This window comes from Prenolepis imparis, unplaced genomic scaffold (genome assembly GCF_030444845.1).
Source record: "Prenolepis imparis isolate NDT839.2.m4 unplaced genomic scaffold, iyPreImpa1.0 SCAF_13, whole genome shotgun sequence".
NCBI classification, from domain to species: Eukaryota; Metazoa; Arthropoda; class Insecta; order Hymenoptera; family Formicidae; genus Prenolepis; species Prenolepis imparis.
In genome coordinates, this window is record NW_028141171.1 from 10992680 (window position 1) to 11020464 (window position 27785).

The following is a 27785-nucleotide window of genomic DNA, read 5'->3' on the forward strand; positions in this document are numbered from 1 at the left end:
TTAAAATTATGACTTTAGAACTTGTAGATAATTTATAAAGTAAAACAGAGAGAATATCAAGAAGCAACATTAAATTCAAAATTTTGACATATTGAATCTAATTTTTATCCAAGCCCAGGTATTTACCTATCCTTGGTCTCGCGATCAAGTGTCCTGGACAAGATCAGTCTGCCTCTAGATATCTCGAATGTTCCGCTATCGTCGCCCGCAACGATTGCGCCATCCAACAAATCTACATCGGAGAGCCTCATCAACGTCGTGCCTTTCGATGAACTTTCTTTCACTGTGATCTTGTACTCCCGTCCTGGAAGGGCGTTCTTTAGATTGCTAAGTCGTACAATAACCGAGCATATCGACGATGCCGGAGGCTTGCCATAATCCTCCGCGACAATCGCCAAGTCCATTTCTTTCGGTATTGGTCTGGGTATCGCTGTGCGATTAACAGTCAGAACACCGGTCATGGGATGTACCGAAAATCCCTTCACAGATCGCAACAGATAGTATCGTACTCGGCTGTTCTCTTCCGAAAGATCGTCATCCGTGGCATTTACCGTCAAAATTTCCTGCAGATTGCCTCGCCCTTCTGAAATAAAAAAATTGGTTATAGGTATTATATTATACAATGTGTTATGTTAATGTAATCTCATATACATTTGACGATTATAGCAATTTCCATAAATAAAAGGAAAATATTTAACTCTGAAACTGAAATATTTAACTCTGTGAAACTAAGAGAGAGCATTTATTTGTGAACGACAAAGACTCAAGAAGCACTCTCGTAGGATCGATTATCGAGTCATATATTGTATGGAGAACCACTTGACAGGGACGCAAGAGAAAGATCACGAGCTCAAATACTTTCCGCATCTTCTTATTGTGGATCCTCAACTACCGACATTATGCCTTTTTCGGACGATGAAGAATAAGTTTTTTGACACCAGATCGAACGAAAGTATAATACAATAGTTATTTTATATACATATCTTCTAATCTCATTCCTTCATTAATGATTTCTTTGCAACAAAAACATTTCAATGTATCTATAATAACTCTTGAGTATCTAATTAAAATTCGCACGATTTTAGGGAAATACGATGAGAGCAACAAAAAATGTTTTCGATCTATCTTGATTGCTTTTACACAATGAACATTTATAATGATCCCGATGAATCCCATTAATCGCCCAAATGGTTCATTAACTTTCGCCGAAACTTCTTTGCTCGATCGTATCTGCAACCTATCAACCCGTCTACCTGTCCTCGATGAGAAACGTTACACAGCTTTTCGCGAACATGCGAGACGAAGTACAGGATGTTCGCGAAAAGGAAAGAACAGAAGGATGCAAATTCACAACCTCGTCGTGGGAGCCTCTTCGCTGAATCCTTTTCACATCCACCACCTGCCAATCTATTTTTCCCTCTGTTACCCTATCCCTCAACCAAATACAACATTAAACGCAGATCTACGTATTTCTAATAAGTTTCGAAGAGAATTCTCTTTCGCGAAGTCAGCGATCTCAGCCGACGAAGGCGGTTTTTCGGCTGCTTCGCAATCAGTGTCCTCGCGTTTATTTATGTGCGAAGAGTTCGCGATCCTCCTCAGTCCTTCTACCCCATTCATCCATACCATTCTTTCTCTTCCCGCTCTCCGCCCTGTCCTGCCCTGATCTCGCATTCTCCTTCCCCGTCTTTAGCTCTCTCCTTTTCTCTTCTTCCTTCTCCTTTCTCCCTCAATACACTATATCTTTTTCTCTCCCACGTTCGAGCAGGCTAGCTTTTCATCGTTCTTCCTTGTACCCGTCTTCTCTTTTTTCGGCCTCTCTCTTTTCTCCTCTCACCTCTCACCCGCGCGTTGCTCATTCTCGCGCGCTTTATCTCGGCGCGGTGTCAATTCGAGTTTGGAACACGGACAACAGGACACAACGCGTGTCTACTAAAAACCAGTTTTTAAACGCGCGTTTATTTCGCTCCGAGGAGCCCGCCTGTATCTTCCCTTCACCTTTCTTTCTCCATTTCTTTATGCTCTTATACTATATTCGATTTTTTCGATGGGATGCTAACACCGAAGCATCGTCTAGCGGGTGACAGACTCGCAATCAATAATAATCTTACGGTATAGCATAACGATACTAAATGTGGACCAACGATAAAACCATAATTTCGTCATGTAGATGCCAACTTTGCACGCGTAAACTATATAAAATAATACAACAAATGAATGGATTACTTGCAGTCTAAGTCTGCAGTCTATGAGTATTCATTAAGTAGGCCAACATTTTCAAAATGTAATTTGCATAAACGGACCCATTAACGCACAGACTTTAATATGCTTTAATAACGCGCGGTATTCGCGGTAAACCGCAGGAGAGATTCGCAACGCTTCAGCAACAAAACCGCGAAACTCGCGAAGGATCTCACCGTTTCATAACGCTCGTCCCACGATTCCATCCTACGCTTCAAACCGATCTCGCCATCATCTCGAGAACGATCGTTCCTCGATAAATCAAAGGATTATCACCTGTTCGCTGAAGCGGACGCTAAGCGAGGACGATCGCGTCCGATCATTGTCAAAAGTTCCCGATCGCGAGTTCGCCTGCTACTCATTCATCTCAGCAAGGCCAGAATCGTGCCCTTTGATATGTACCTGAGAGAACAGCCACGTAGACAGCCTGTTCGAATCGCGGTGCATTGTCGTTGAGATCGGTCACACGAACGGTGAGGTCGGTCGTCGCCTCGTGAATTCCATCGCTGGCGATCACCTGAAGACTGTACTCGGAACGCGTCTCGGCGTCCAGACGCTTCCGTAGAACGACCTTGCCGCCGTATCGGTCGATGCTGAAGGGTCCCGGATTCGTCAAGTTGCCGAATCTATACGTCAACACCGGCGAACTGTCAACGTCGTTCGCCGTGATAGTCGTTAGTACAGTTCCCATGGCTGTACCTGAAATTAAACAGATGCAAGATTAACAATTTATTTATATATTTTATAATAAATATATATTTATGCGTTAATATACATATAATAATATTGAGTAAAAAAAAAATAAACGCATCTATTTCATCTGTCACTATCTGTAAATGAAAGATATATTATTGCTGCGACAATTGAATAATTGCAAGGACCTATTCTGAGATTGAATAACGCCCGAAATTGATAAAAAAGTGCTCGGCTCGAAGATGAAGAAAGCTGAATTTCGAGCACACAATGAAGCGCGACGGCTTTATCGCTTTATATTGCGATGCACGCGGTTGCTACTGACGAATTGCATTCCTTATGCATAAAAGTGCCATTGATTTTGTTCTTTTGTCCTCATCGCGAAGGCACTTTGTCACTGAGAAACGATCGTGCGCGATACATAAACGACGCGGAGCCTCGTGTAGGTAGCCCACGGATCAGGGCGTGCTCTTCCGCGAAGTTAAAGACACTTCAAGGGGGTCGTGCTTAAAATGCATTGAATCCGTACTATCGAATCATTTTATCTTGGCCGTGCTAAGAAGAAGCGGTCGAACGAATCCGCCCGAAGAAACGGATGAGCTTCTCATTCGCGAAGCACGATCGGATCGCCACAGCCGCCGTGTGAGTAAATTATACAATATCATCTCGTCCGCACGAAGAAATTGAAAACCGTAACGCGGGAGCACTAATTTGCGAGCACAAAGTACGCGATGCGACGTGTATCTCGCTCTTACGTTGCGATATACGAAACGTAATTCATCGCACCTTTGGTGCACCGCATCTGGATGCAATTTGTCCTTAAATGTGAACTTATGCCTTCCTACAAGTCACCGTATAATCTAAGTAATATGTATAATCGCAATCGAACAACCATCTTTCTGAACGATGCCACTCGCTCTTCCAAGATCTACTTGCTTCTATTATGCTCCAAAATTAAAAATAAACTAATATGACGAATCTTAAAAAAATATTCTTGAGGCTGTAAAAGTATAAAAAAATTATTACAAGGTAATAAAGATAAAAATATATACTAGATAGATAATTTTCTGAACAATTCGAAAGAAATTCTTCGGCTTGCTAAAAGAATAAATGGTATACGCGAATACATAGTTAGGAAGAGGTATATCATCAGAGACCGGACTTTTGATTCTACGATCCAGCCGGGTGATATACGTCGGGCAAAGCAACACCTGCGGCAGTAAAAGAATTATTCTGTACCGGCGATGTATTCGAAGGGGCTAGCATGAGGGCTAGCTGGAGTACGCGGCTGCGACCGCTCGTAAATTTCACGAGAGATCGTTAAAGTCGTGTAAATCGGTTTCCGGAGCGATCCCACCGTCTACGAATGCGAATACGCGACATGACTCTGTTACAGCTTTAACCCTCTGTTATTCCTAGACTTCATGAACCGGAAGCAGAAACTGTGGAGTGTGCAACTGTTTGAACAATTTTGAGAGCAGAAGTAAATTCTCCGATATTTAAATATTCTTTCAAGCATCAAAGAAGAATTTTGAATTAAAAATTAAAGAAGACAAGTATTGAAACTTCTCGAAAAATTATTATAGCAAACAAATGTTATGCATAACTTTATTAGAGCATTTGAAGTGTCTTCATTATCTATATCGAGGTAATTATCTCGGATGCTCCTCGCATTTCACGAATTGAATCTATAAACACGGCAGCGTCCGGCGACATTATGTTCCTTGTATGGAGAAGATGCTCGTCGGTGGTCCAGCATTGTTTGTTTCTCGATTTCTTATGTCAATGCCACTTTCGGAATCGACCCGATCGACGCTGTCGATTAAATCCTCCCACAAATGTACATATGACCGCGTACACAAAGGCCTTATGAGAGCAGAGGCAGGGTCCATCCAACATCGATGAGCCGCGCCTCCCAGTTTGGATGATAATTACATCCTTCCTACCCGAATAATTACAAGCGTTTATCGTAGGACGAGCAAGCCACATTAAAAACCTGATCCGCCCGGATTAAGCGTAATCGATATCGCTATCGTGAAAGGACGCGAGCTCTGGTATATAACAAGAACCTGGACTATTTCTGTTGAATCGTTTCGTGCTGAGCTGCGCTATCAATTAGCAATTCATAAGCATAAATCATTACGTGAGAACGGCAGGTTGCGATTAGCGTAAAGATGCGGCGAGGAATGTTTCTCTAGAAGATGTTAGAGCAGGCTCATTATCCCGTCACGTCTCGCGTTACGACCGTGATGATTCATATTTCTTTTCTATCAAATTTGCTTTGAATGCAGCAAAATACATTAGCCACGTAACCGTGGTATGTTCGAAGAGATATTCGTCGACACAGAATATCGAAAGCGTATATCTAGGGAGGATCATAAATGAAAAGTTTATCATCTCTATCAGATAAAATGACATCTCTACGATATTCCGTCACTATCGTGGCTGCAAGATACGACCTTACGAAGAAGTGTAACGTTAAATAAAATTCGTTTGACGCGGCGTCGCCTGTATATTAACGTGATGTGGCAATCTCGTTTACACCGAGGCTGAAGAGTTTTTACGGCGATACAAATTAGATAGTAATCTCGCATTATGCCATTACGAGCGCCAGTACGTGTCTACGACCTTCGTGTCGGAAAGTCGTTCTCGAAAGAAACAGAAGAATAAGAAATAGCAACGCAGCAGCAGTAGAGAAAGCAAAGATGGAAACAAAAACGCGAGTGCAATAAAAGGTCCCCCCCGCCCCCCAAAAAAAATCTCTTATTATATCGCGTCGTCTTCCAACGATTGCTAGAACGTACGTAACTCGCCACCTGCTCGCTATTGGAAATTTCATCCGATAGGAAGAAACGGATCTATAAGAAAAGAAGAAGACGACCTATTCGAGGCATCATCGAAACCACAGTCGCATCGCAGCCTTCGTTTATTCGAAGATGCGGTTGAATTTACTCGATCACCACTCGTCTTTTGTCGCGTCATCTTCGTTGACTAGCTGCCGACCGAAAGGAAATTCACCTTCTTTTTCTGCGCCTCGAGAAGTGGTAGCGCGAGGTTGGCGCTTGTACGTCAAACTCGCGGCCACCTCGGTCCTGCGTGCCGTTCCATTGAATCGTATCTGTCAATGGGGAACAATATGGTGACGCGAGAAAGGCCGAGGTGGAAGAGGGGCCTGAACAGAGGAAAGTTAGAGAGAAAGAAACAGAGATGCCGAGCCACCGAACGCGCGCCTCGGCAGCCTCGCTTAAGTTATGCAGATTGTCCCGAACAGTTGGACTTTAATGCCGGCATAAATCCTTTGCCACTTAACTTTATACTTGGAGAGTAGAATGCGTTCCCGCCCTCTCAATGCAGTTGGGTTCCTCTTTTCCATTGCCTTCTCTCGCTTTCGCGCTCTTCATCGATTCACCTTCGCCATCGTTTATCTGTTCTGTATCTGAGACATCCTGTATATATCATTTCCTCTCTCTCCAAATACTGAGAAGTCTTTCCGTCGCAAATCAAAATTTTATTTTGAATATAAAATATGTCTATCTTTTCTGCTAAAAATCTATATATAGACTTGACTGTATGCTTATGCTTAGAATTATTACATTTTTTGAATATAATTCTTGATTTATACACAGACTTATTTAAAATTAATTTAAAATGTAATCTAGATTTATAATTATAATATTTAATAAATTAGCATTAATTATATATAAATATGTAGGTATATGTTAATGTTGTTTAAAATATTGCTCGATTCTTAGTTGGATGTCTTTATACAGATGATGACATGATCTCAGAGCACTAATAGTATCGCGATATCAATAAATGCATTTTTTCTTCATTTCTTTTCCTCTTCTCATATACTGGCGTGCAGTCCCACTGCCTCTCCTTCTATCGTCGCACGTGGGCGACCTTGAGAGGAGTGAACCCATCATGAAACCCGTTGCATTTCGAGGGGGCATCGCAGAGGTAGACATTCGAAAGCCAACGGAATGAAACTCGAGCTATCGTCGTCGTGGATGAAATTCTATCTGATATTGCCGATAATCATTGCAGATTATCATAGATACTGCTATGCTACTGTCCTTGGTACCAAGTATCTTAACGAATCCCTTGCTATTTCACATTCTAATGTAATTGCCTTTAATAGAGATAGAACTATGGAAGATGAGCAATTCACATACCAAGGATAGTTTGCGATTATATAATTCTGCGATGATCTACGATTGGAAAGCAATATCCGAGATATTTGGATATTATTCGATATCAAGAATCCTAATATTTGTAAAGCGCGATATAGTGGAATTTAATATTATAACATCTTGCAATTAACAACTTGAAATTTATATTGAATGTCCAATTTATCTAATATATATTCAGATATATATATTTAACTTAATAAGTAATTTTTTAATAATTCATTGAAGATATTTAGCTTAAATAACTTGTGACACTTTCCCGAGACTTGTCATTTATACATTGAATTTTCCCGCCAGTATAGTACGCAAGCGCACAGCTGATCGCGCCTTTTACATCATCGCATCGAACAGATGGGATGGCGAACAGGTTCTTCAGGTGACGCACAACATGGCGATGTATATTTTCGGCGGGAAACGCATTCCTCGCCCAGCATGCTGTTATGCATTGCAGTGCATCGACGACAATCCACGCCAGTTAGCACTAGTCGAACGTGGCTACGATACGTGTTTTTCAAACAGTTTTATAGTGTTACGTGTCAAATATATATGATAATACAAAATATATATATAAGAGACATAACCGTATTTCGTTAACCACAAGGAATTCTTGCACATTGTCTGTATAAATCGATATAAGAGACGAAAAAGCGGACATAGTTATCATCAAGATAATTACCATAGGTACTATTTTACTTATGATATTTGAATACACATACTACTGCTTATGCATCTCGTGATACTCTAATAAGTATGATAATAGGTATGAAAGTTTATATACTATTAATTATATGGAAGGGCAATACAATTGTTTATTTGGTTGATTTCTAAAAAAGAATTCGATCATTAATTAATGTTGATTCAATAAGTTGATGCAATAAGTTTACATCAAGAACAATATATTGTTTCAGGAAGACGCTGCTGCATTTCTATCAAAAAAATGGTCTCTCCACGAAAAGTCTACAATAATCCATTTACAATCTGTATAGAAGGAAATATTGGAAGTGGTAAAACAACATTTTTAAATCACTTCCAAAACTTTAACAATGCTACAATTTTGCAAGAACCAGTGGATTTATGGCGAGACGTGGCTGGAGTAAATTTACTAGTAAGTTTTTCAATTCTAACATAAATTTGAGAGATATAATGAATAAATACGTCACATCAGATATATAGCAAGATCATATAGTTGAAAAAAATTCAATATAATTATTTTAAAAAATATTTCTACATATATCTACATACTGATATTTAAAAAAAGCTACACAATGCTTTTAGGATCTGTTGTACAAGGACCCAATAAATTATGCCTTTCTATTTCAATCGTATGCTCAATTAACTAGGCTAAAATTACACACTCTGAGTACACCATCGCCTTATAAAGTCATGGAAAGGTCCATGTTTAGTGCACGATGCTTCTTAGAGAATATGAAGCGTACAAATATGATACGAGATGTAGAAGCAGTAGTTTTAGAAAAGTGGTACGATTGGTGTTTGGAAAATGCTAATATAAGAGCAGATTTAATAGGTACATACGATTGTTAACTAAAGCAGAGAAAAGATTTTTTTTTTTTTTTTTTAGATTTTCTATTAAATAATATTTTGATTATATTTGCAATTTAGTATATCTAAGAACAACCCCAGAAGTTGTGTACCAAAGAATGCAGGCGCGCGGACGCAAAGAAGAGGACTCTGTATCATTAGAATATCTAAGACAAATCCACGAAATTCACGATGACTGGCTTTACAGAAAAACTTTATTCACTTTACCAGCGCCGGTTATGATTATAGATGGTGACAAAAGTCTCGAGGAAATGGTGCCACAATTCGAGAAATGCAAAAATCGGATACTTAAAGAGAAAACTGATGGCACATCAAATACCACGATAGTTCTAAATACTAAAGCATAATAATGTTGCAATATAATATGACTGAATTGAATGTTATATTTATCTAAAAGATAAATTATAGGTAATCTTTGCCCGTATAAATCTTTCACATATTATATTCTGGTATTTTAAAAACAATATTAAAAATTTCAGGTTTGCTATTATAGTATTAAGTTTTATGGCTTACCTTCAGAGACTGAAATAATACTGTGTTTCGGAAAGGTGGGCTGATTGTCGTTGATATCAATTACTTGTATGCTCAATGCAGCTGTGCCAGTTAATTGTGGATTTCCTTGATCGGTCGCGATGATAGTCAGCCTATATTTTTCACGAACTTCACGATCCAAGACTATATTGGTCCTTACGACTCCGCTATACGGCGGGCTTATGGTGAAGGCGTTATCCGGATTACCATCCACAATATGATATAAAATTCTGCTGTTCAGACCTTGGTCAGCGTCATTTGCTGAAAGCTAATATTAGAAACAAATATTAACAAATATAAAGATGTGTATATCTAATTGTATACATTTTTATATCTTAACTAATTATACTATAAAATATACAGAGAAAACACATAAGTATTCGAGTGTGTGATTCTGTCCTATGTATCTACTTCTGTCCTAGATATATTTCCTTCATTACAAATCTATATATTAACATTTACTGAAGCACATATGACTCGTAAATTTTATATATGTTCATGAAAGTTTATTCAAGAATTCTATGAGTCACATAAGGATAGCGTATAGATAGTAAACATATAAAGACGACATTTTTACTTTAATGCTTAGTTGACAAGAATGCTATATAATGCACTAAATATAAAAATAAGGATTTTATAAGTTCTTACAAAACTCTTACCTTCACGACGAAATTTCCTTTGACGTTGCCCTCAAGCACAGTAGCAGAGTACTGCGTCTGCGTGAAAATCGGCGGATTATCGTTGACATCGGACAATCTAACAATCACTTTGACGTATGCCTCCAGGACATCTGGTCCCGCTGTTTTCGCCATAATATTGAGTATATGCCTCGAGCTTTCTCTAGGCTCTTTCGGTTGTTGGTCTTCCAGAGATCTGCCCCACGAGTTGGTGCGCGTCGCGTCGTCCGGCAACTCGTCGCTAGGCTTCACCGTTAGATCGTTCCAGAGCTCCGCGTCGAGTCTTGTAGGATTATTGACGCGCAACAAACCGGTACCTGCATCGATCGCGAAGGTGTCGAAGTCGTTCCCTGACACGATTGAGTAGGAGACATGCTGCCTTCTGCCATCGGTGCGAACCGCGGTGATCTGAACGATCTCCGTGCCGGCCGCCGAGTTCTCTTGAACGACGACGCTATACGTATCATTCTGAAATTTCAGGGCTGGCGCTAAATCCGCGAGATCGCCGATCTGAAGCTCGACTAAGCCTTTGGCGCTCTTTGGCGGGTTTCCTTTGTCCCTGGCTAGTACCTCCAGATGGTAGATCCTGCCGTTGTCCTGCGACAGCGATAGACTCGCCGTTATTTCGCCGGTGCTGGGGTGTATTCGAAACTTTGGCTTCTCCTGCTCGTGTAGGAACGAATACACGATATCTCCATTGGCACCATCATCGGCGTCGTTGGCCGAGACTCGTAGAATATTTTGACCGGGTTGGATACCGATGGGTACGCGCGTCCAAAAGGGATATTCCTCGAAAACTGGCGCGTTATCGTTGACGTCGCTGACGTTGATCTCGACGATTATCGAGGTGCTCTTCGCATCGTACTTGCCACCGTCTGTAGCGATTACATGGAAGGTATAGCTGCTTTGGCGTTCGCGGTCCAGTGAGCTATATCAAACAAGAAAAAACGAAAATTAGTTGTTATAGAATGATTGATACAACTAAAATTAAAGAAACTGTATATATATATATATATATATATATATATATATATATATATATATATAATTTAGAAAGATAATTTACTTTTTCTAAAGTTTAACTTTATCTGACATGTTTCAAGATACATTAAATCAATACTATAGTTCGTTATTTGTTATAATAAAAGTCATGATAATTATATTATTTTACCAATGTATTACTCGGAAAAAGTTTAAAACTAATTCGCGGATATTTCGCAAAAATTGTATCTGAAAATAATGTTATTATAAAGTTGCGCGACCGTCGAGCAAGAGAAGTTCCCAGCGCGCCTTCGCGATGCGATGTAATGCTCGCAATAATTCTTAATAAGCGTGGGATAATGATCGGACGCCGGTAGTGCACGAGTTCGATACGCTTATTTACGATTGCGCGAAGCTAACTCGAAGTACTCCACAGTTATCTTTCGCCGTTTCTGCCAACATGCTGAGCATGCAGTTTTGCAAATCTCTATCCAAACAGAATAATAGTTGTAGAATAATAATATAAAAGTAGTTAGAGAATAATTATAGAATAATAGCACAAAGAACAGCTTCTTAAAGATAGAATTCTTTCAAAAATTAACATTTTGAAAATGTCATGTATATTATATCAAATATATATGCATAAAAAGTATATAAAAGAAATGTAGAAATGGCGGAGTGTCTTATTAGAAGAAAATTAGCTTTCGTAAAAGTGATTTATATTCCAATTATCTGCACAAAATCAGCGAGATCAGTTGACACGTCATCTCCGATATCGTCTCGTCGTCCTTGCCACCGGTTCGCGCTATTTATCGAGTCATTTTAAGGAGGACTGGTCCTCGTTTGACCCGCACCTGTATCTACCGGGTGGTCCAAGAGTGAAAAAGGGAAAAATGTTTCGTACACCTTCTTCTCGTACCGCAGAGCGGCCAGCTTCCAAAGGTAACAGGGACGACCCTGTTGTGCAGTAAGAACAACAGCAACAAGGCGACACGAAAGCCAGGTCCGCGACTACCGATCGAAGGAAGAGGATACTAAAAACAGAAGCAAGAGGAAAGAGAAGAGAAGAGAGAAAGAAAGAGAGAAAGAGAGAGAGAGAGAGAGAGAGAGACGGAGGATGACCGCATTCGAAGAGAAAGAAGAGAGACGATGAAGGAGGGAGAGCGAAAGAGCAGCTCGAGCGAGATCTGGTTTTGCATATCAGACATTTTGCCGGCTGAAATAATGCATTGAAATGCCACATGGAATCTCGCTGAAATGACACACGGCTGTCGCGATGCAAAAGTATGCGGTCCCTTTCCCCTGCGCTTCTTCTCATGGCTACCGACACTCTCTGCATCGTCGAGAAGCGGCTTCTCTCGTTCCTCCACGATTTAGTACTCCCACCCTATCCTCCTACGTTCACTACGTGATCTCGGGGTACGCGAGAGCAAAAGTGATAAAAAGCGAAAGTAGAGGCGATAAGAACCGCACTGCAGTCGAACAAAATTGTATTGCAATCGTAAATCAAGATCAAGGGGATTAATTGACGACCGAGGAAAATGCGAACGATCAGTCATTGCGATTGAATGTTTGATGTGATGTCGGTGCCATTCCCGGTTGCGTTCGGAAACGTCACCGAGTGCATTCCCTCTCTTTCTATATCATTTCTCTCTCAGTGATATAGAAAGAGAGGGACGTTTCCGAACGCAACCCCGGTGTATATTCCCGGCGTGGAAGTGTTTTATCGAAAATTATAATGCTCGGTCACTTTGAGAGAGAGAAGATGTCAGACGGCGACATGGAAAGAAATTTTCTAATCATTATGGAACTATCACAAGACTGTAAAACTATCCATCCATAAAAGTTAATGTATAAAAGAGCTCGCGGTATTAAATTCGATTTCTGCATGGATAATTGGCGTTTGAGATTTTTCTTCGCGAGATTTTTCTATGACATCTGAGATCTTACTGAACGGTTAACGATTATACTGTTGAGTTTCGCTTGAGATCAAGGTTCACAGTAGCTTGCATCGAAATGACCCATTAATTAACGAACCACGACCTTGCTGTTTGGAAGGATGGACGGAAGCCACGGAAAGTCTTCGTTTTAATGACGTCCCGAGTATCAGTTTATTACACACGTAATCATAAGAGACACATACACATATATGTATATACCGAGAGGAACGAACAGACGCGACGTGAAGGGTCGAGAGAGCGAACGTGCGGTGACGAGAGAGAGAGACGGGGAAAAGGAAGAGTATCTTGGTTTGTGTCGACGGGTTATGCATATGGAATCGTTTAATCGACCATAGTACGTCGTTCGTAAAGCGCATCGACTGACTTTATAATTTTACGACGTTCCTAGACCGCGCTGCTCCTTTCCTTTCTCCCCCCATCTTCTTAGAACGCCGAGCTTTTTTCGCTAAGAACCATCTCCGTGCTTCTTCTTGTGTGCGAGTGTGTTTATGTTTGTATGTGTGTGCGTCTCTACTTCCCGCTTTACGACGCTACCGACCGCTAATATCCCTTTGGGTGATCCTAATCGGATGTGCAATAAAGGTCGCGGTAATTAACGCCAGGATGAAATTAGTCGGTTGGTAGCCAAGATCGCGCGCAAAGCAAGACACGCATGCGGAAAGGGAAGAGAGAGAAAGCGAGAGAAGAAAAGAAACTCGAGAGATAAAGAAAAAGAGAAAAAGAAGAAAACGCAGAAGATCAGAAAGAAAAGGAAACTGCGAGAGTGACAGAAGGAGGAGAAAGAGAAGAAGGTATACGTAAAAAAGCAAACGACGGGACGTGTGCACTCACCCGGCCGTAGTAATAACACCGGTCAGGTTGTCGACCCTGAAGAGCCAGCTCGTTTCCTTGGCGATGGCATACGTGATCTTCCCGTTTACACCCTCGTCCGGATCTGTCGCCTTTACGGACATCACGCTCGAGTCCGGCGCAACGTCTTCCGAGATGGTCGTCACGTATTTGGCGAGATGATAATTCGCCGGATAGTTTGGCGATCCGTATGGAAAACCGTTGTGCGCGTGAGACTCGGTGTACTGATTCTGCAAGAAGGTCGGAGCGTTGTCGTTGATGTCCAGCACGTTCACGGTGAGATTGCAGCGCGCTTCTCGACTCGGTCTTCCCTTGTCCTTGGCCGAAATCGTCAGGATATACTTGGACACGGTCTCGCGATCCAAATTTGACATCGATAATACACCGGTGATTGGATCCAGCGTGAACTTGGCACCGTTATTGCCACCTGGAAAAGAGAACGCGGAAATTGAAGCGTAAACATTTATGTTCTTATATTTGCGATTTTCCACATTAAATACATTCAACGACGTAACTCACCTACGATGCTGTAGAAGATTTCGCCGTTCTTTTCCTCGTCAAAATCAGTCGCGGCTACGGTGTGGATCACGGAAGCTTCCTGGTTTTCTGGTACAGCAAGAGTATAACAGGAACCTTGTCGAAATTCCGGACTGTTGTCGTTCTCGTCCAGCACAATCACCTCCAGAGTAGTAATATCTAGAAGTTTGCTAGATCTCGCCAGAATGGAAACGGAATAACGCGCGACTTTCTCACGATCCAGGGAACCCCGAAGAATGACTAGACCACTAGACGTAATGGCGAACTTGTTCGAGGCCACATCATTCGGAATCATGAAGGTGACGTTACCTGTGTAAAGTAAAATAAAAAATTCATTATACGTTATATAACAATATTTTAAAATATGATACGTAACAACGCCCGAATATAATAACGTAACTCTTGTTTGCAAAAATCATTAGCTCATTCCAATCATAAATAAATGTCTTTATAAACCGGCAAAATCTTCATAATAGAATATTATCAAAAAATCGAGGAGAATTCAACGTCCGCAGCGCAGTTTTCGCGATTCGAATTGAACGCGCGGAGACTTTAATGCATTGAATTCTCGAATTCCAGCACTTAGCGAGCCCGTGCTCGTCGGATTTTTAGCGGGCTTAGAACAAAGGGACGATACGTTCACTCGCAACACGCTCGCATTCGTGACCACCTTTCGTCGTGTTTCCAGCCCAGTAGCTTCGCGGCGAAACGTAGCTTCGCGTCACACTTACACACGCGGGGATTCGCCGTGTATGACGGTGTCAGTGTTGGTGGAAGAGCCTGGTGATTTGCCTATGCGTACCGCGGCAGGCCAGCGGCACGATGATATACGTGGCCATTGTTTCACCTCGTCCTCTCTAATACCCTCCGATTCTCCACCCGCTCGCGCATACACTTTGCAAGCTTCTCCTATGCTATAGAACTACACACTAGTCCCTCGGGATACGTAGAATGATCCTTTGGCGGGGCGCGTTAATGCGCTGCTCCGGTGTCGCGATAGATAAGCGCAAAACCAGAAGAGATACTCCATGTTGTCGGCTTCGGCGGCTGCTAGTTTACCGTACGAGAAGCAAAGCATAAACTCTTCGGCGCGGTTTAACTGTTCATCAGACTCGAACCGGCTAGATCAGATCGCTCCCGTGTTGAGAATAAGTATGCGGATCTAGCGCGGAGAAATGATGCGCAAAATACATACGTGTAACCATCATATACGGGTGAACTTAAAGATACGTTTAGCGATCGCGTGGAATACTATCGTTTATCAGACGTTCATGCAGCGTAATTGGCTTTTTGCTTATCACTAGTTTCTTCGTATACGATGAAAAATCTCATCAGAGGTGTTGGTATACGAATATATACACGCGAAGCGTGATCATGTCAGATCGATATTTCCGGAACGAGCGACTTTCAAGCCGCATGATTTATGATGTTTATCGACTCACTACTTTCGTATCTTACCTTCTTCGCCGCAAAAGTGTTAATGTATGCCATGAATATGTTCGGTCACTCGTGAAACTCCCGCGACGATAATTAGCGTAAGTTGCCGCACGTCTCGTGAAAGATGACGCGACTTGTGTCGTAAATAACGCGAACGAGCTCGCCCGCAAAAACTCGTTATCGCATTTTCCAAGAGGGAGGAATTCGAGGACGTGTTCCCCGGGTCGATATTCTCCCGGAGAGAGACGTACGGAACCGCCGCGTCGGAATTTTCTCGGTAGAGACCTCGGCTCGATTTTTAAGACGGTCGAGAGAAGAGAAATAAACAGAGGGGGAGAGACACCGCAGCGGGGTATTCCGGGGCCTCGCGTATGAACGGAACGCGTTGCCGACGATCCTCGAGAGAGCCTGAGTCATTTCACTGAATTTACTATAATGCTCGGTACCCCGTCCGGATTCAAGGCAATTATTCCAGGTATTTTCGTAGCAGGGCTTTCCTATTAACCGCGGTGTGCGCGTTCACGATTATGTTTGCCTTTGCACGCACACGATTTGGTCGTAATATGTAGGTGGCGTGTGCAGAGCGGCATCGACGTATACCATCTACATCAAAGAGAGAGAGAAAGGTGAAATCGCAGATCGTCAGGATGCGAGTGAGACGCCCGGTGAAGAGTGAGAGGTAGCAGATTGTAATTTCAGCTGTGCACGCCCTACACGTCGCTAAATTGACAATCCTTTCTGCATCGCGCACCAGCGACTTTTATGCACCACCGAAACAATGAATAAACAAAGTATATAAAAGGAGCCTCCGTTTGTTACGCCTGCTATCGATAAGTTTTGGTCTCGTTTGTTCGCTTTGCTCCTTACGCAGCATTATACATCGTTTCAGATCATAAATCGGAAAACCGCTTAATCTGGTGTGGATGTCGTTAAACTGATAGTAATTTTATATTCAGTCGTGACCATAAGTTGCGTAATGAAGAGTCGAGTTTCGTTAATTTAGCCGACGTGGAACGGCAAAGATATACGAGCGATTACGATGAAGTGATTGTAGTTAAAAGTTCTTCTTCTTACCTTGATCCATAATTGCTGATTCTGCGACATTCAGTACGGGCGCCCCAATGTGCAAGTTCTCGGAGATCCTGGCGATGGGATTGGACAATAGTAATCGAGGAGGCCCACTTATCTGCGTCGTCACAGGAATCAGACTCAGCTTCAATACAGCTTTACGAGGCGGCGATCCATGATCATTAGCCGTGATTTCGAGATCCGACGGCCTCGTGACGGGCTTTGCGAGGTTCACGATGCCCGACTCGTAGCCCACGTTGAAATGTGTCTCTTCATTGCCTGAACTTATCACGTAAGACACTCGACCGTTGTCGCCAGAATCCTTGTCTATGGCGACGACTCTTACCAGGCTCGCACCTAATAAGAAACAAGAATTTTAATTAAACATCCTTATATACGGACTTGTACTAATACAGCTTGCGAGATACAACACTCACCCAGCGGAAGATTCGACGCGACGGCTATTTTGGTAGACTCCGGCGCGACGAAGACAGGATCATTGTCATTTTGATCAAGGACGATGATTCTCGCGGTAACCGTGGAGGCTAATTGCTCCCCTAGTGGTGCGCGGTCCGAAGCCTTAAGGATCAAAGTATAATCGGCTCTTTCCTCTCTGTCCAGTTGCTTAGCTAGCGTCAGAGCGCCCGTCAAAGAGTCCACAGCGAAACAGCCCTTGGATGGAAACTCATCTACGAGGCCATACCTAAGATCGCCGTTCAAACCACTATCCAAATCGCTGGCCGTGAGATTATAAATGGTCGAGCCGATCGCTGCCTGTTCAGACACGCGAATAGTTATCGGATCTTGCGGCCATCTCGGCGCGTTGTCGTTGGCATCCTCTATGACGATCTTCACGGAGACGGCGATGCTTTGAGGATTCCCGATCGAGGTCGTGTCCAACGCACGGATCTCCAAGTGGTATTCACTGACGTTCTCGCGATCGAGGGAATGCGCGACCACTAACTGGCCCGAGCTTCGGTCGACGTCGAAAGCTGGAAACTCGCTGATCGGCGTCAGCGAGTCCAAGGTGAAGGCTACGCGACCCGCAGGACCCGCTCCTGACACCGACCCCACTGCGTGCCCGATACTTGCATCCTCGCGCATCTGTATACGTTAAACATGTATATTATTTAATTTCCGTATGATTCTACCTTTCTGTATTTTTCATAAAAATATTCTCTTTATTAACTTGTGTATTAAACACAACTGAATAGACATGACGGAGATTTAGAATCGAAATATGATATTTATATATTCTAAAAACGTTTCTTTATATTTTAATTACTTGCAGAAGTTATCATAAAAAAATGAAATATGAAATATTGAGTGGCGAGATACTCACGTAAAAGGTAAGACTGCTGCTGGTGAAGGTTGGTCGATTATCCGCGAGTGCCAGGACTTCGACTCGCAACGCGCGGATGCTGTGTCGCGGCAAATGTCCAGCATCGGTCGCTTTTACAGACACCCGGTATACGTTGCGCTCTTCGTGATCGAGCACAGCCTTGGTCCTGATCATGCCGGTGATCGGGTCGATGGTGAAGACATTGTAACCGTCTGAATCCCGGTCTGAGAAAAACAGAATACATCGATCTCAAATATTTTCCAAGAGATAAACGAGAACAAAATTAAAGACCTAGGCGATCCTTTATGCAAAATTTAACGTGGAATTAGATTAAACATGCTCGACGTAGAATAGAAAAAATATTCAATATAGAATGCACCGCGCATTCTTCATAGACGGTGCATTTCTAACAGATAACAACACGCCCCGGCAAGAACGCTCGCGACTGCTTTTAAGACCGTGCATAATTGTTTCTGTAATTGCTGGTGGGTTATTAAAGTCTCAAAAAGTCTCGCCCTGCCTCTCGCGAGAGGCAAGAAGAGAAAGCAAGAGAGAAAGAAGGGACAACCGGGTAAAAAACTAAGTCCGCGCCGTCTAATCTCCGGCACGTAAGTACTTCCTCGCTATTTCTCTATTATTCCCGACTCTCCACAACTGCCGGCATTCTCGTAACGAAGCAGCGCAATTATTGGCCGCGCGTACACACAACTACTATAATTATAATTTATATATTTTCTTATACTGAGATAATCACATATATATTCGTAAGGCAAAAGCGCAGGTCCCTCAATTAGGCGAGCAGCGCATAACCGATTAGTCACGCATGGCAATTAATAAGTAATCGAGATGGAATCGCTCTCCCCATCGTATCAAGGATAGGAGCGCACACATCCGAAATAAATTAAAGCAACGTTAACGATAGTATATCCCTTACCTTTCAAGATACTGTAGGTGACCGAAGCGTTCTCACCGAGATCCGTGTCCAGTGCACGCACTCTGGCGACTTCCGTTCCCGGTGGTTGCTCCTCCCTGACGCTGACGACGTCCCCTTGAGGATCGACGATTTCAGGTGAGTTGTCATTGACGTCCAAAACCTTGACCTTCAAAGGTACCCTGGCGGCCCTCGACGGTGTTCCTTGATCTCGCGCCTCCAGGACCAGCTCATGGATGTCTTTCGTTTCGCGATCGAGGGGCTCGCGCGTGGTGATCTCGCCTGACGAGCAAAAAGAAACAGAAACAATTTATTTTTATTGCATTTCATGAACGAACGTCACGGAATATTTATGACCGCGCAATAAAAACTATCGTATTAGTCTGCGCCGATATTAGACGATATTTAAAGATCCTGAGGAATCTTCTGATGGATCCTATACGCGTTGGCTCGAAGACCTATTTCGCGATCGAAATCGCGTAGCGAACGGAAGAGAGCACGTTCGCGTATCCGTTCGCATAAAATTCAATACGATCGACCGACGTTCTCCTCGTGGATCGCGATCGGCTAGACCGACCTTATCAATTTCCCTCGTCGAGAACGGTTAATTGGATAATCGTCGCTGGTAAGAACCGTCCGTGCACGGTCGCTCGTATTCCTCGGTCGCGCCAGGAGTTTCGTTTTTCGTCTCCGTTCTCTCTCTCTTTCTTTCTCTCTCTCTCTCTCTCTCTCTCTCTCTTCTCGCATGTAATAATCGTACCAGGGACGTACGTAGTCGCGCGTGTAACGAGCTCGGCCGTAATTACGTATCGCGGGGAGCAGTCACGGTCACAAGAGAAGGGAACGGCAAATAAGAAGATGAAGAGGAGGAAAAGACGGGAGAGGGCGAAAGCACCCGGTGCGGCGGGGTGAAAGAGGGAAAAGGTGGAGCCAGAAGACCCGTTTTCCTCCTTACCTCGGCACCAGTCGGCGCATTAATGGATAATTAAGCGAGCGGTCGGCCGCCAGAATTATTCCAGAATCTGGGAAAAGGATCGGGATAATAATTCGTACGACGAATCTGTGAGAAAATAAGCGACGAGGCGGAATCTGGCGTGCCTCCACGAATTCTCGACGTGGCCTCGGCGACGTCGTACTCTTCCTCGTCGTCGACAAGACAAACGATCGACGGGGGACATGCAAACGCGCCGACCAGGAGGATACCATCGCGGAACAATAAGAAGTATATCGTAGGACGCGTGCTAATGCGTTTCTCGTGTTAGTTTCTCGTGGGATCGCGCGGCCGACCTCGCCGTCATGCTCGTAAGAAGAGCGGAGACTTTTTTGTCTTCGCGTGCCTCTTCCAATATTTGGGAATCCATCGTCGCGATCGGATATACCAGCTTAGACGGAAGAGTGTCGACGGACGACACAACGTCGGCTTCTCAAACAATTCGACAAATAGAAGCGTACCGACCTGATAGAAAAATCTCCAGGAGGAAGCCTGGAGGAAACTTGCTCGGCAACCTAACGCACGCGAGTTGCAAGCTAACCGAGCAGCAACCTTATCTTTAATTTGATCATCAATGCAAAACTGTGTATCATTATCGACGCATAGGAAAAAGCTGTGGGAAATCCCATTAAATATGTTTACTCCTGGAAAATATATCGCTAAATAATTCAAGATATCCGATCGCCTTTTTTTTACACTTGTGCTCAATTATAATATAAATTGATCGTAATCGGCATTTATCACGGGCGAGGTATATACGCCGGATACACGATAAAACGAGTTAATCAATACGAGAAATTATCGAGTAAATTTTTTTTTGTAAATTACAAAATCGACGCACGACGAAATAAACATTCGGAAAGAAGCGTATCCCTAAAATAAGAGTCATACGACGCAGACGATAGGTGAACATCGATCAGCTGGTAAAATTCCTGAGGGTGCAACAATCAGGCGTATCGCGCGTGCATATCAAGACGAATTGAAATGTACGAGAGAGGAAGTGATGAAGATTCCACGCACGAAGAGAGAGGAAAGTGGCGGAATGCAATTTTGACATCGGCTCGACGAATACATCGTCAAATGTATCATGTCTTTGTCGAGCGGGACATGGACGTTTAGCGACCGCAATCATACCCGGTACATATTAGGAACTGGTCGAATCGAGCTGACAATCGCCGATATTCCCCGTACTTTTCATCGCGTCTCATCAAGGACGTGCCGTTCCATAAATCACGACGGGTTCGATCTCCCGACATTGTGAGCCAACACGCGGGGCCCCCTTAATTGGATGAATGGAGAAAAGGGTGCCATTAAGCGGACATTACGGCGGCGACCTACGCGGAAAGAGTCGAGGAGGCATCGCTCGAGGGTTTTCTCAATGGGAGATCGCGGGTTAGAGAGCCGCGATCGAAGGACAATGGCCGAGCGAAATTTCAACTCACTCCGCCGCCGCCGCCGCTGGTCTGTTGACCAGACAATATGCACACGCACCGTGTGCAACGGGGATTAATATAGAAGTATTCGTACGACAAGACAGCTGATACTTCCGGCAGCGCGATTCGCCCCCACCTTCGTCGTTAGCCCTCGTCCTTTTTTCTGCCTGCTGCCTCTCGATCCATCCGCGCAGTCGGGATGACTCGAGAAGTCCCACCTCTGCAAACAGGCAGCCCGGCGGATACGAAACGAAGAGAGGAAAGAAAGAGAGGAGAAAGAGAGGAGAGAGAGAGAGAGAGAGAGAGAGGAAAGAGGGCCCGGACCTCGAACCAAGCGTGTACACAAATACTCCCGTGTCGCATGCCAATCAAACCCCGCACATTGCGAGGCACCCTGCATACATGTGCGTTACGCGGCGTGTGACGAGCCTCGGGCCCCGTTCCTGATGATTCGTTACACGCCGACTAAGCGAAAGCGCCACTCTTACCGGATTATATTTTAATACCCACGAAGCGTACGCACACTGCCGCAATCTAAAATCAGCTATACGGAGAGATCCCGAAGACAACGATCGTGTGATTCTTCTTATTCCAGTAATTTAATAAATCGTTGAGTAAGCTCAACAAATAAGCAGGCAAATTTACAAACTGCAATGTAACTAATATTTATGTTCGACATGATTTATGTAAAATGATAAATGTTTTTCACAAATTTCGAAACAATTTAGATGAACGATGTTTGTCCGAGGAATCTTTTCGTCGATTACGAAATCGTTCAACAATGGCGCGGCATAAAGGGTCGCTCGGTTGACGCAACAGCAACGCGTAAATTACACGCGCTGACGGCTAGGGTCCATTTAGAAAATTAATAGTCTCTCCTTTTCTCACACTTGTAGCGCTTCCTTCTCGTGTCTGAATCGATCTTTCGTTGACTCTAGAACGTTTCTCCATCATATCGCGTTGGAAGGAACTCGAAGGGACAAGTTAAAGAGAGAGGGAATATCATACCGACGATTCAGACACGGAGAATTAATAAGAAGCTAGCGAAGGCGTGTTCAATTTTTATTTAACAAGCTAAGAAACCTGTCTGAAACAGGAAGTAACTGTGGCTGCGAGCGAGGACGCGCGAGATAGAAGTTGGCGCGAAGCGAGGACGGAAAAGAGAGCACAACGGATCGCGGTTAAGCGTTAGACTGATATACGAGATAGAATATCTGGTTAAAAAATAAAAGATTCTGCGGTAGACACGGCGTACAATTACGTTCGTGATGGCGTTTCGACGAAGAAGGGAGGGATAAAAGTCGGAGAAATGACGCGCGAAAGATCGAGTTCGATAAGATTTCGACGAGAGCGGAATTATCGACGCGACCACGACGAATTGCGCCAAGATTGCTTCCGTTCCGTGGCATTCCTGCGGCTGCACGTGTAACGTAGTATGGCGAAATACCGCAAAAAAAATCTCAAACCTGCAACCAAAATGTTAATCGCCGCGAATCGATCATTGTCACCGTAGTCCCGAGAGAAGAGAGTACAGAATCAGGAAGTTTCTCCTTATATTTCTTATTCATTCGGTCATCGAGTAGCCCGGTCTGAATTCAACCCGAGAAAGACCGGAGTAAAGAATAATGCGCTCCTCGTCGAGTTTGTTCGACAAAATCTCGACGAATTGAATACACCTTCGCAAGCAACTCGACCGCGCTTGCCGCGGTCAAACCTCGACGAACCCGAGTTCGGAAATGGATTCGCCAATATTTTTCTCTGCGAGTTTTCAAGCTGCGTAGGCATCTCCGTTCGGCCCTCGAAGCCAGGCCCCGGGCCGGCTTTCGCAAACACTCAAACTCATCGTTTCAACGAGAACCCATATATATCCTCCTTGGCATTTGACGGCGTGCAAACGGAAGAAGAATGAAAAATATGAATAAAACTGAGAAAAATTTTTTTATCTTACCTGTGTCAGGATCCACAGTGAAGCTGCTGTTGGCTTGAACCACCGCGTATCTGAGGAGCGAGTTCTTGCCGAGATCGGGATCGGTAGCGCTCACGGAGCCAACCAAAGTACCCGAGGGAAGATTCTCGAGCAGCTCGAATCCGTAAAAGTCCCTCTCGAAACGCGGATCGTTGTCGTTATCGTCCAGAACCGTCACCAGCACAGAGGCACTCGCGGTCGCTGCGGGAGATCCGTTATCGATCGCGAGAACCGTCAAAGCGTGCCGATCGACAGTTTCGCGGTCCAAATTTTGCGCCAGATAGATCCAACCGGTGTTGGAACTGATGCGAAAGGCGGCAGAACCATGGAGACGATAGCTCAGTCTAGCATTGTTTCCCGTATCCAGATCTACCGCGGTTACCTGAAGAATCTGTAAACGATGAAGAAAATTTGATTAGTCTATATTAATCACGTTTAATTAATGCAACAATTTTGCTATTAATTAATTTTGCAATTATATAATAAAAATAAATTATATATATAATTGCACAAAGAGAATATAATGTCTAATTAAATACTTTAGCTTTAGAATGCCAGACGAACAGAACCACGATGAAAATCGAAACAAGAGCAATCGCGTGATTCAATATTTTTCGCATTCTTGCAAGAGAGGAAAGGAGTACGAATGGAGAAAAAAAGACGGGGTGAGAGGCGACGTCGAGACAAGACCAGTCGATCCGGTCGTCTCGTATTAATTAAACGCACCCAAGGACCGCGTACCCTAAACACGTTCGAGCCAGCCGATGTTTCCCAGCGCGGGAAGATAGTGAAGGTCGAAGAACGAGAAAAAGAATAAAAAGAAAAAGAAAAAAAGAGCGTAGGATCGGGAGTGTATAAGGTCGTGTTCCGCGTATGAACCCGCGGCTCACGGATGATGGATGGTAGTAGAAGGCAAAAGGAAAGAAGAGGAGAGAGTAAAGGAGGAGAAAAGAGTTGTCTTTACAGACGAGGTGAACAGAGAGAAGAATATGTGTTACCATTAAATAAAGAACTTGATGTGAGAGCAGGCACTAATGTGTCTAACTGTATGTTATTAGTTTACGATGGGTGAAAGGTTACGCTTATTGCAGCTTACTTTCTTGTTCCAGCTATTTTTCTCTTCACATTCTTTCCCTCCGCTTCTTCATCTTCTTCCCTCTAATGCACACTAGCGACTAAGAGATATTGTGTCCGAATACCACCGACAGCTCACAGATCTGTTCCGCCGATAGATATCACCGATATATACATGTATACCAGAAGAAAGATGAAACGGAAGATCGAGTAGCTACGAGAGAAGAAGAAAGAGAAAGAGAAGAAGAAAGAGAAAGAGAAGAAGATAGGCAGAAGAAAAAAAGAAAAGTGAGAGGCGCCAATTGCGGCGACGTCTCTCGCTCTATCTCGTGTATGCTGTATTAAAAATGTGACGTCATTTAACGAGCTTATCTCGCGGCGAGGATCTCACCACCATTTGTCATCAATATCTCGGATTCGGGATAACGTCCGCTCGGACCTATCAATCGCGCACCAATGATGACCTTGTTCTCGCGAAATTCAAGCAGCTAATGACTCTCAATCGCCCACTATTCTTATTCGTAGTCTCTTCTTTGATTCTTTTGCTACATAATAATAAAAATATGTATTACAGGAAATTTACATCGCCGCTAATCATTTTTACGACCAATTCGCGTTTGTAAGATGCATAATAATTTTTGATATTACGTGATAAATCTTATTTCATGTTCAAATAATCGCTGAAACTTGCTCGTGAAATGCTCGACCGTACAGCGCGTTTCTACGAGGATCTATCGACTGTTACCTATCAATTCCAAACGCTCGCAATCGGTTTCGACCGGCAACATGCACGCGTTTGAATATCAGATTATCAGGCATTCTTCCCTATCCATCTATCAGCCCGAACCGAGTCCGTCAAAAGCAACTTTGCGGAGTAACATCGGCTAATCTCTGCGCGGCGCGATGCAACGTTCAGTTAAATCCATCCTAGTCGGCGCGAGAGGTTAATTCTCCCTTTACTTACAAGGTGAACTTTGCAAGTCAACGTCTTCTTCTTCTTCTTCCTTCTCCCGATGCTTTTCTCTTTCGCGAAAAATTATCCGGAAGGGAAGTAACGACTGGTAGCTGCGGAACGGCGTATGTCTCGCGATACGAAAGGGAGCAAGGTTCACGAGCGCGTTCTTCCTGGTTGTCCCGGATAAAATTACGCATCGCAGAGACGAGATACAAAACGTGCGAGAGCAAAAAGAAGAGCTCTACAAGGGAAAAAAGGTAACTCTTCGGCGCGAAGAGATGCCGAACGATGAAGAACGAAAGAAAGGCCGAAGAGAGGTTGTTAACTTTTACCATCTCTCCCATCCAAAGTTCCTTCTTCTTCTACTCTCTCTCTAACATACATGCGCGTACAAACGCGTGTACAACATTTTATAAATCTCTCTGTCTCTCCTACATCCGTTTCCTTTTTCGAAGAACCCTACCGCATCCTCTCGACAAACAAATGCTTGCGTGACGGGCGTGTAATGAAGATTTTTCTCACCTGAGAATCGAGCCTGGCGCCTTCGGGAACCTCCACGTGATACTCGTTCCTCTCGAACACTGGGGGGTTGTCATTCACGTCCTGCACCTCGACGCTCAGGCTGAGGTTAGCCGAGAGCCCAGCGCCGTCCAGAGCCCTTATCAGAAGACCGTGCCTCTGCTGGGTCTCGTAATCCAATCGTCTCGCCAAATAGAGTTCGCCGGTGCGCGCGTCTATCTCGAAGAGGTCGTTGCTGTTTTGACCGAGGACGTAGCGTATCGGCAACGATGGCGTGGTGTCCGGATCGATAGCATGCGCCACGTACAGGGGTACATGAAGAGGATGAGATTCCGGCACCGAGATGCGAACGCTAGTCGTGCGGAAGGACGGCGTATTGTCGTTTATGTCCTCCACGATCAACTCCATCTTTAAATAAACAGACGGACGTTGTGGAAATGAGCGCAATTAGGGCAACACAAACTTTCTCGACTAGGTAAGTGAAAAGCTTCTTTATGATTCGCTAATATAACGGTAAATTAATCATAGCTTTCAAGTGCGATGCTAACAAACACGTGTTGCGCCAAATATGAAATATATATAATGATATTTAATAGAAACGCAAAAACCGTGGTAAACTTTTCGCATGCTCGGCATTATTACATGTGCATTCAGGATAAATATTGAGAAAACGGATAAACGGCTATGATTACGGCGAGTTAATACCGAAACGATGATTATCTGGAGGATGCGCAATTTACCTGGCAATATCCAACGGAGCCACCATTACGTGCCTCGACGCTGAGAACGTATTTGTCACGTGATTCTCGATCGAGCGGCTGTCGAATCCTCAGCATCCCCGTGTTGGGATCCAACGAGAGATCAGCTTCCTCTCTTACCAGATAAAACCTGCTTGGTCGTTCGCCTGGAAATGCAGAATACATAATTTAAATAATGTATACAGATATACGCGTGCATCAGATATAAGTAAAATTGCTTTAAACGAAAGAAGAGAAACACATTTTACGTTAATTTATTCATAATAAGTCTCGTCGTACTTCTCGCCTTCAATGGAGGCTAATTAAAAGTTGTATCAGAATAATCTCGATAAATTATGACACGAGTATCAAAAAGTACTTGGTCTCCGGTTGCATTTGCATGAACATTTGCATTATCGCAACTTAGTTTCTGTAATGGCTCCGGATTCGCCAGACGTGTCTGCGCCGGGTTGATTGACGTGAGTTGCTATTAAATCACGATATTTATGTCATTTATGTAGTTGAATCGGGAGATCGATTAATTGAAGTTTTCTCTCTAATCTGTCGATCTTGTTTAAAGATGTCGAATCGATTTACTTTTACGACATCAACGCTGTCTTCGACAACCGCAACAATTTACGAAACAATAGCTGTAAACATATTTCAGGGTGACTTAAAAAAAATTTTAAACAAGATGTATATCGCGTAGAAGAACGCAGGTACGATCTTGCCGACAATATAACAGTCAGTTGCTCCGTGCTATTTCAACTCGCCAAATTAGAGGCGAAGTTACGGGACATCTCGCTACACGTTTCCCTGGTCAACTTCACCGGTGAACGAATTTATTCTCTTCGCCATTAAAACTCCAGCGGCACTGGGTCCACCGTAAAAGGAGGCTAGTTGAGGTTCGCTGCTAAGCAGATCTTTTCAAGCGAGAGCTGTCGCGCATTGCTGAGATCTCATTCGTCACGGTTACGATCGGAGAGCGTTGCTCGCTCGAAGGATCGTGTCTGATCGGCGGCATGATCTTACAGCAAGATCTTCGGAGAGTACGATCACACACACATACAAACGTCAAATGCATCTGTGTCTGTACAAACGCGCGTCCGTTC

General features: G+C 43.6%; 2 protein-coding genes across 6 annotated transcripts in view; one reads left to right on the top strand and one right to left on the bottom strand.

Moving 5' to 3' along the window:
• Ds (dachsous cadherin-related 1) overlaps positions 1-27785 on the bottom strand; it is a 270526-nt gene that overhangs the window by 3410 nt on the left and 239331 nt on the right. For all 5 annotated transcript variants that reach the window (XM_083053564.1, XM_083053563.1, XM_083053567.1 and 2 more), the window contains 13 exons: positions 26677-26840; positions 25940-26344; positions 23371-23779; positions 19002-19280; positions 18068-18291; positions 17163-17829; positions 16732-17082; positions 14203-14529; positions 13666-14110; positions 9875-10820; positions 9198-9483; positions 2644-2940; positions 127-583 (listed from right to left, as the gene is read on the bottom strand). In XM_083053564.1, the coding sequence (XP_082909690.1) occupies positions 127-583; positions 2644-2940; positions 9198-9483; positions 9875-10820; positions 13666-14110; positions 14203-14529; positions 16732-17082; positions 17163-17829; positions 18068-18291; positions 19002-19280; positions 23371-23779; positions 25940-26344; positions 26677-26840 (5257 nt within the window). The remainder of the gene's footprint in view (positions 1-126; positions 584-2643; positions 2941-9197; positions 9484-9874; positions 10821-13665; positions 14111-14202; positions 14530-16731; positions 17083-17162; positions 17830-18067; positions 18292-19001; positions 19281-23370; positions 23780-25939; positions 26345-26676; positions 26841-27785) is intronic.
• LOC145944897 (deoxynucleoside kinase-like) lies at positions 7512-9289 on the top strand. The gene is made up of 5 exons (XM_083053568.1): positions 7512-7805; positions 8033-8229; positions 8400-8649; positions 8745-9092; positions 9164-9289. The coding sequence occupies exons 2-4, from the start codon at positions 8062-8064 to the stop codon at positions 9029-9031; spliced, it is 705 nt and encodes a 234-aa protein (XP_082909694.1). The 5' UTR covers positions 7512-7805; positions 8033-8061; the 3' UTR covers positions 9032-9092; positions 9164-9289.

What these genes read in the sequence shown, in the direction of transcription:
- LOC145944897 (XM_083053568.1), top strand. Translation starts at nt 8,062, where the DNA reads ATGGTCTCTCCACGAAAAGTCTACAATAATCCATTTACAATCTGTATA. An exon ending in TGGCTGGAGTAAATTTACTA is followed by an intron (nt 8,230 to 8,399) that starts GTAAGTTTTTCA and finishes CAATGCTTTTAG; the next exon opens with GATCTGTTGTACAAGGACCC. An exon ending in TATAAGAGCAGATTTAATAG is followed by an intron (nt 8,650 to 8,744) that starts GTACATACGATT and finishes TTTGCAATTTAG; the next exon opens with TATATCTAAGAACAACCCCA.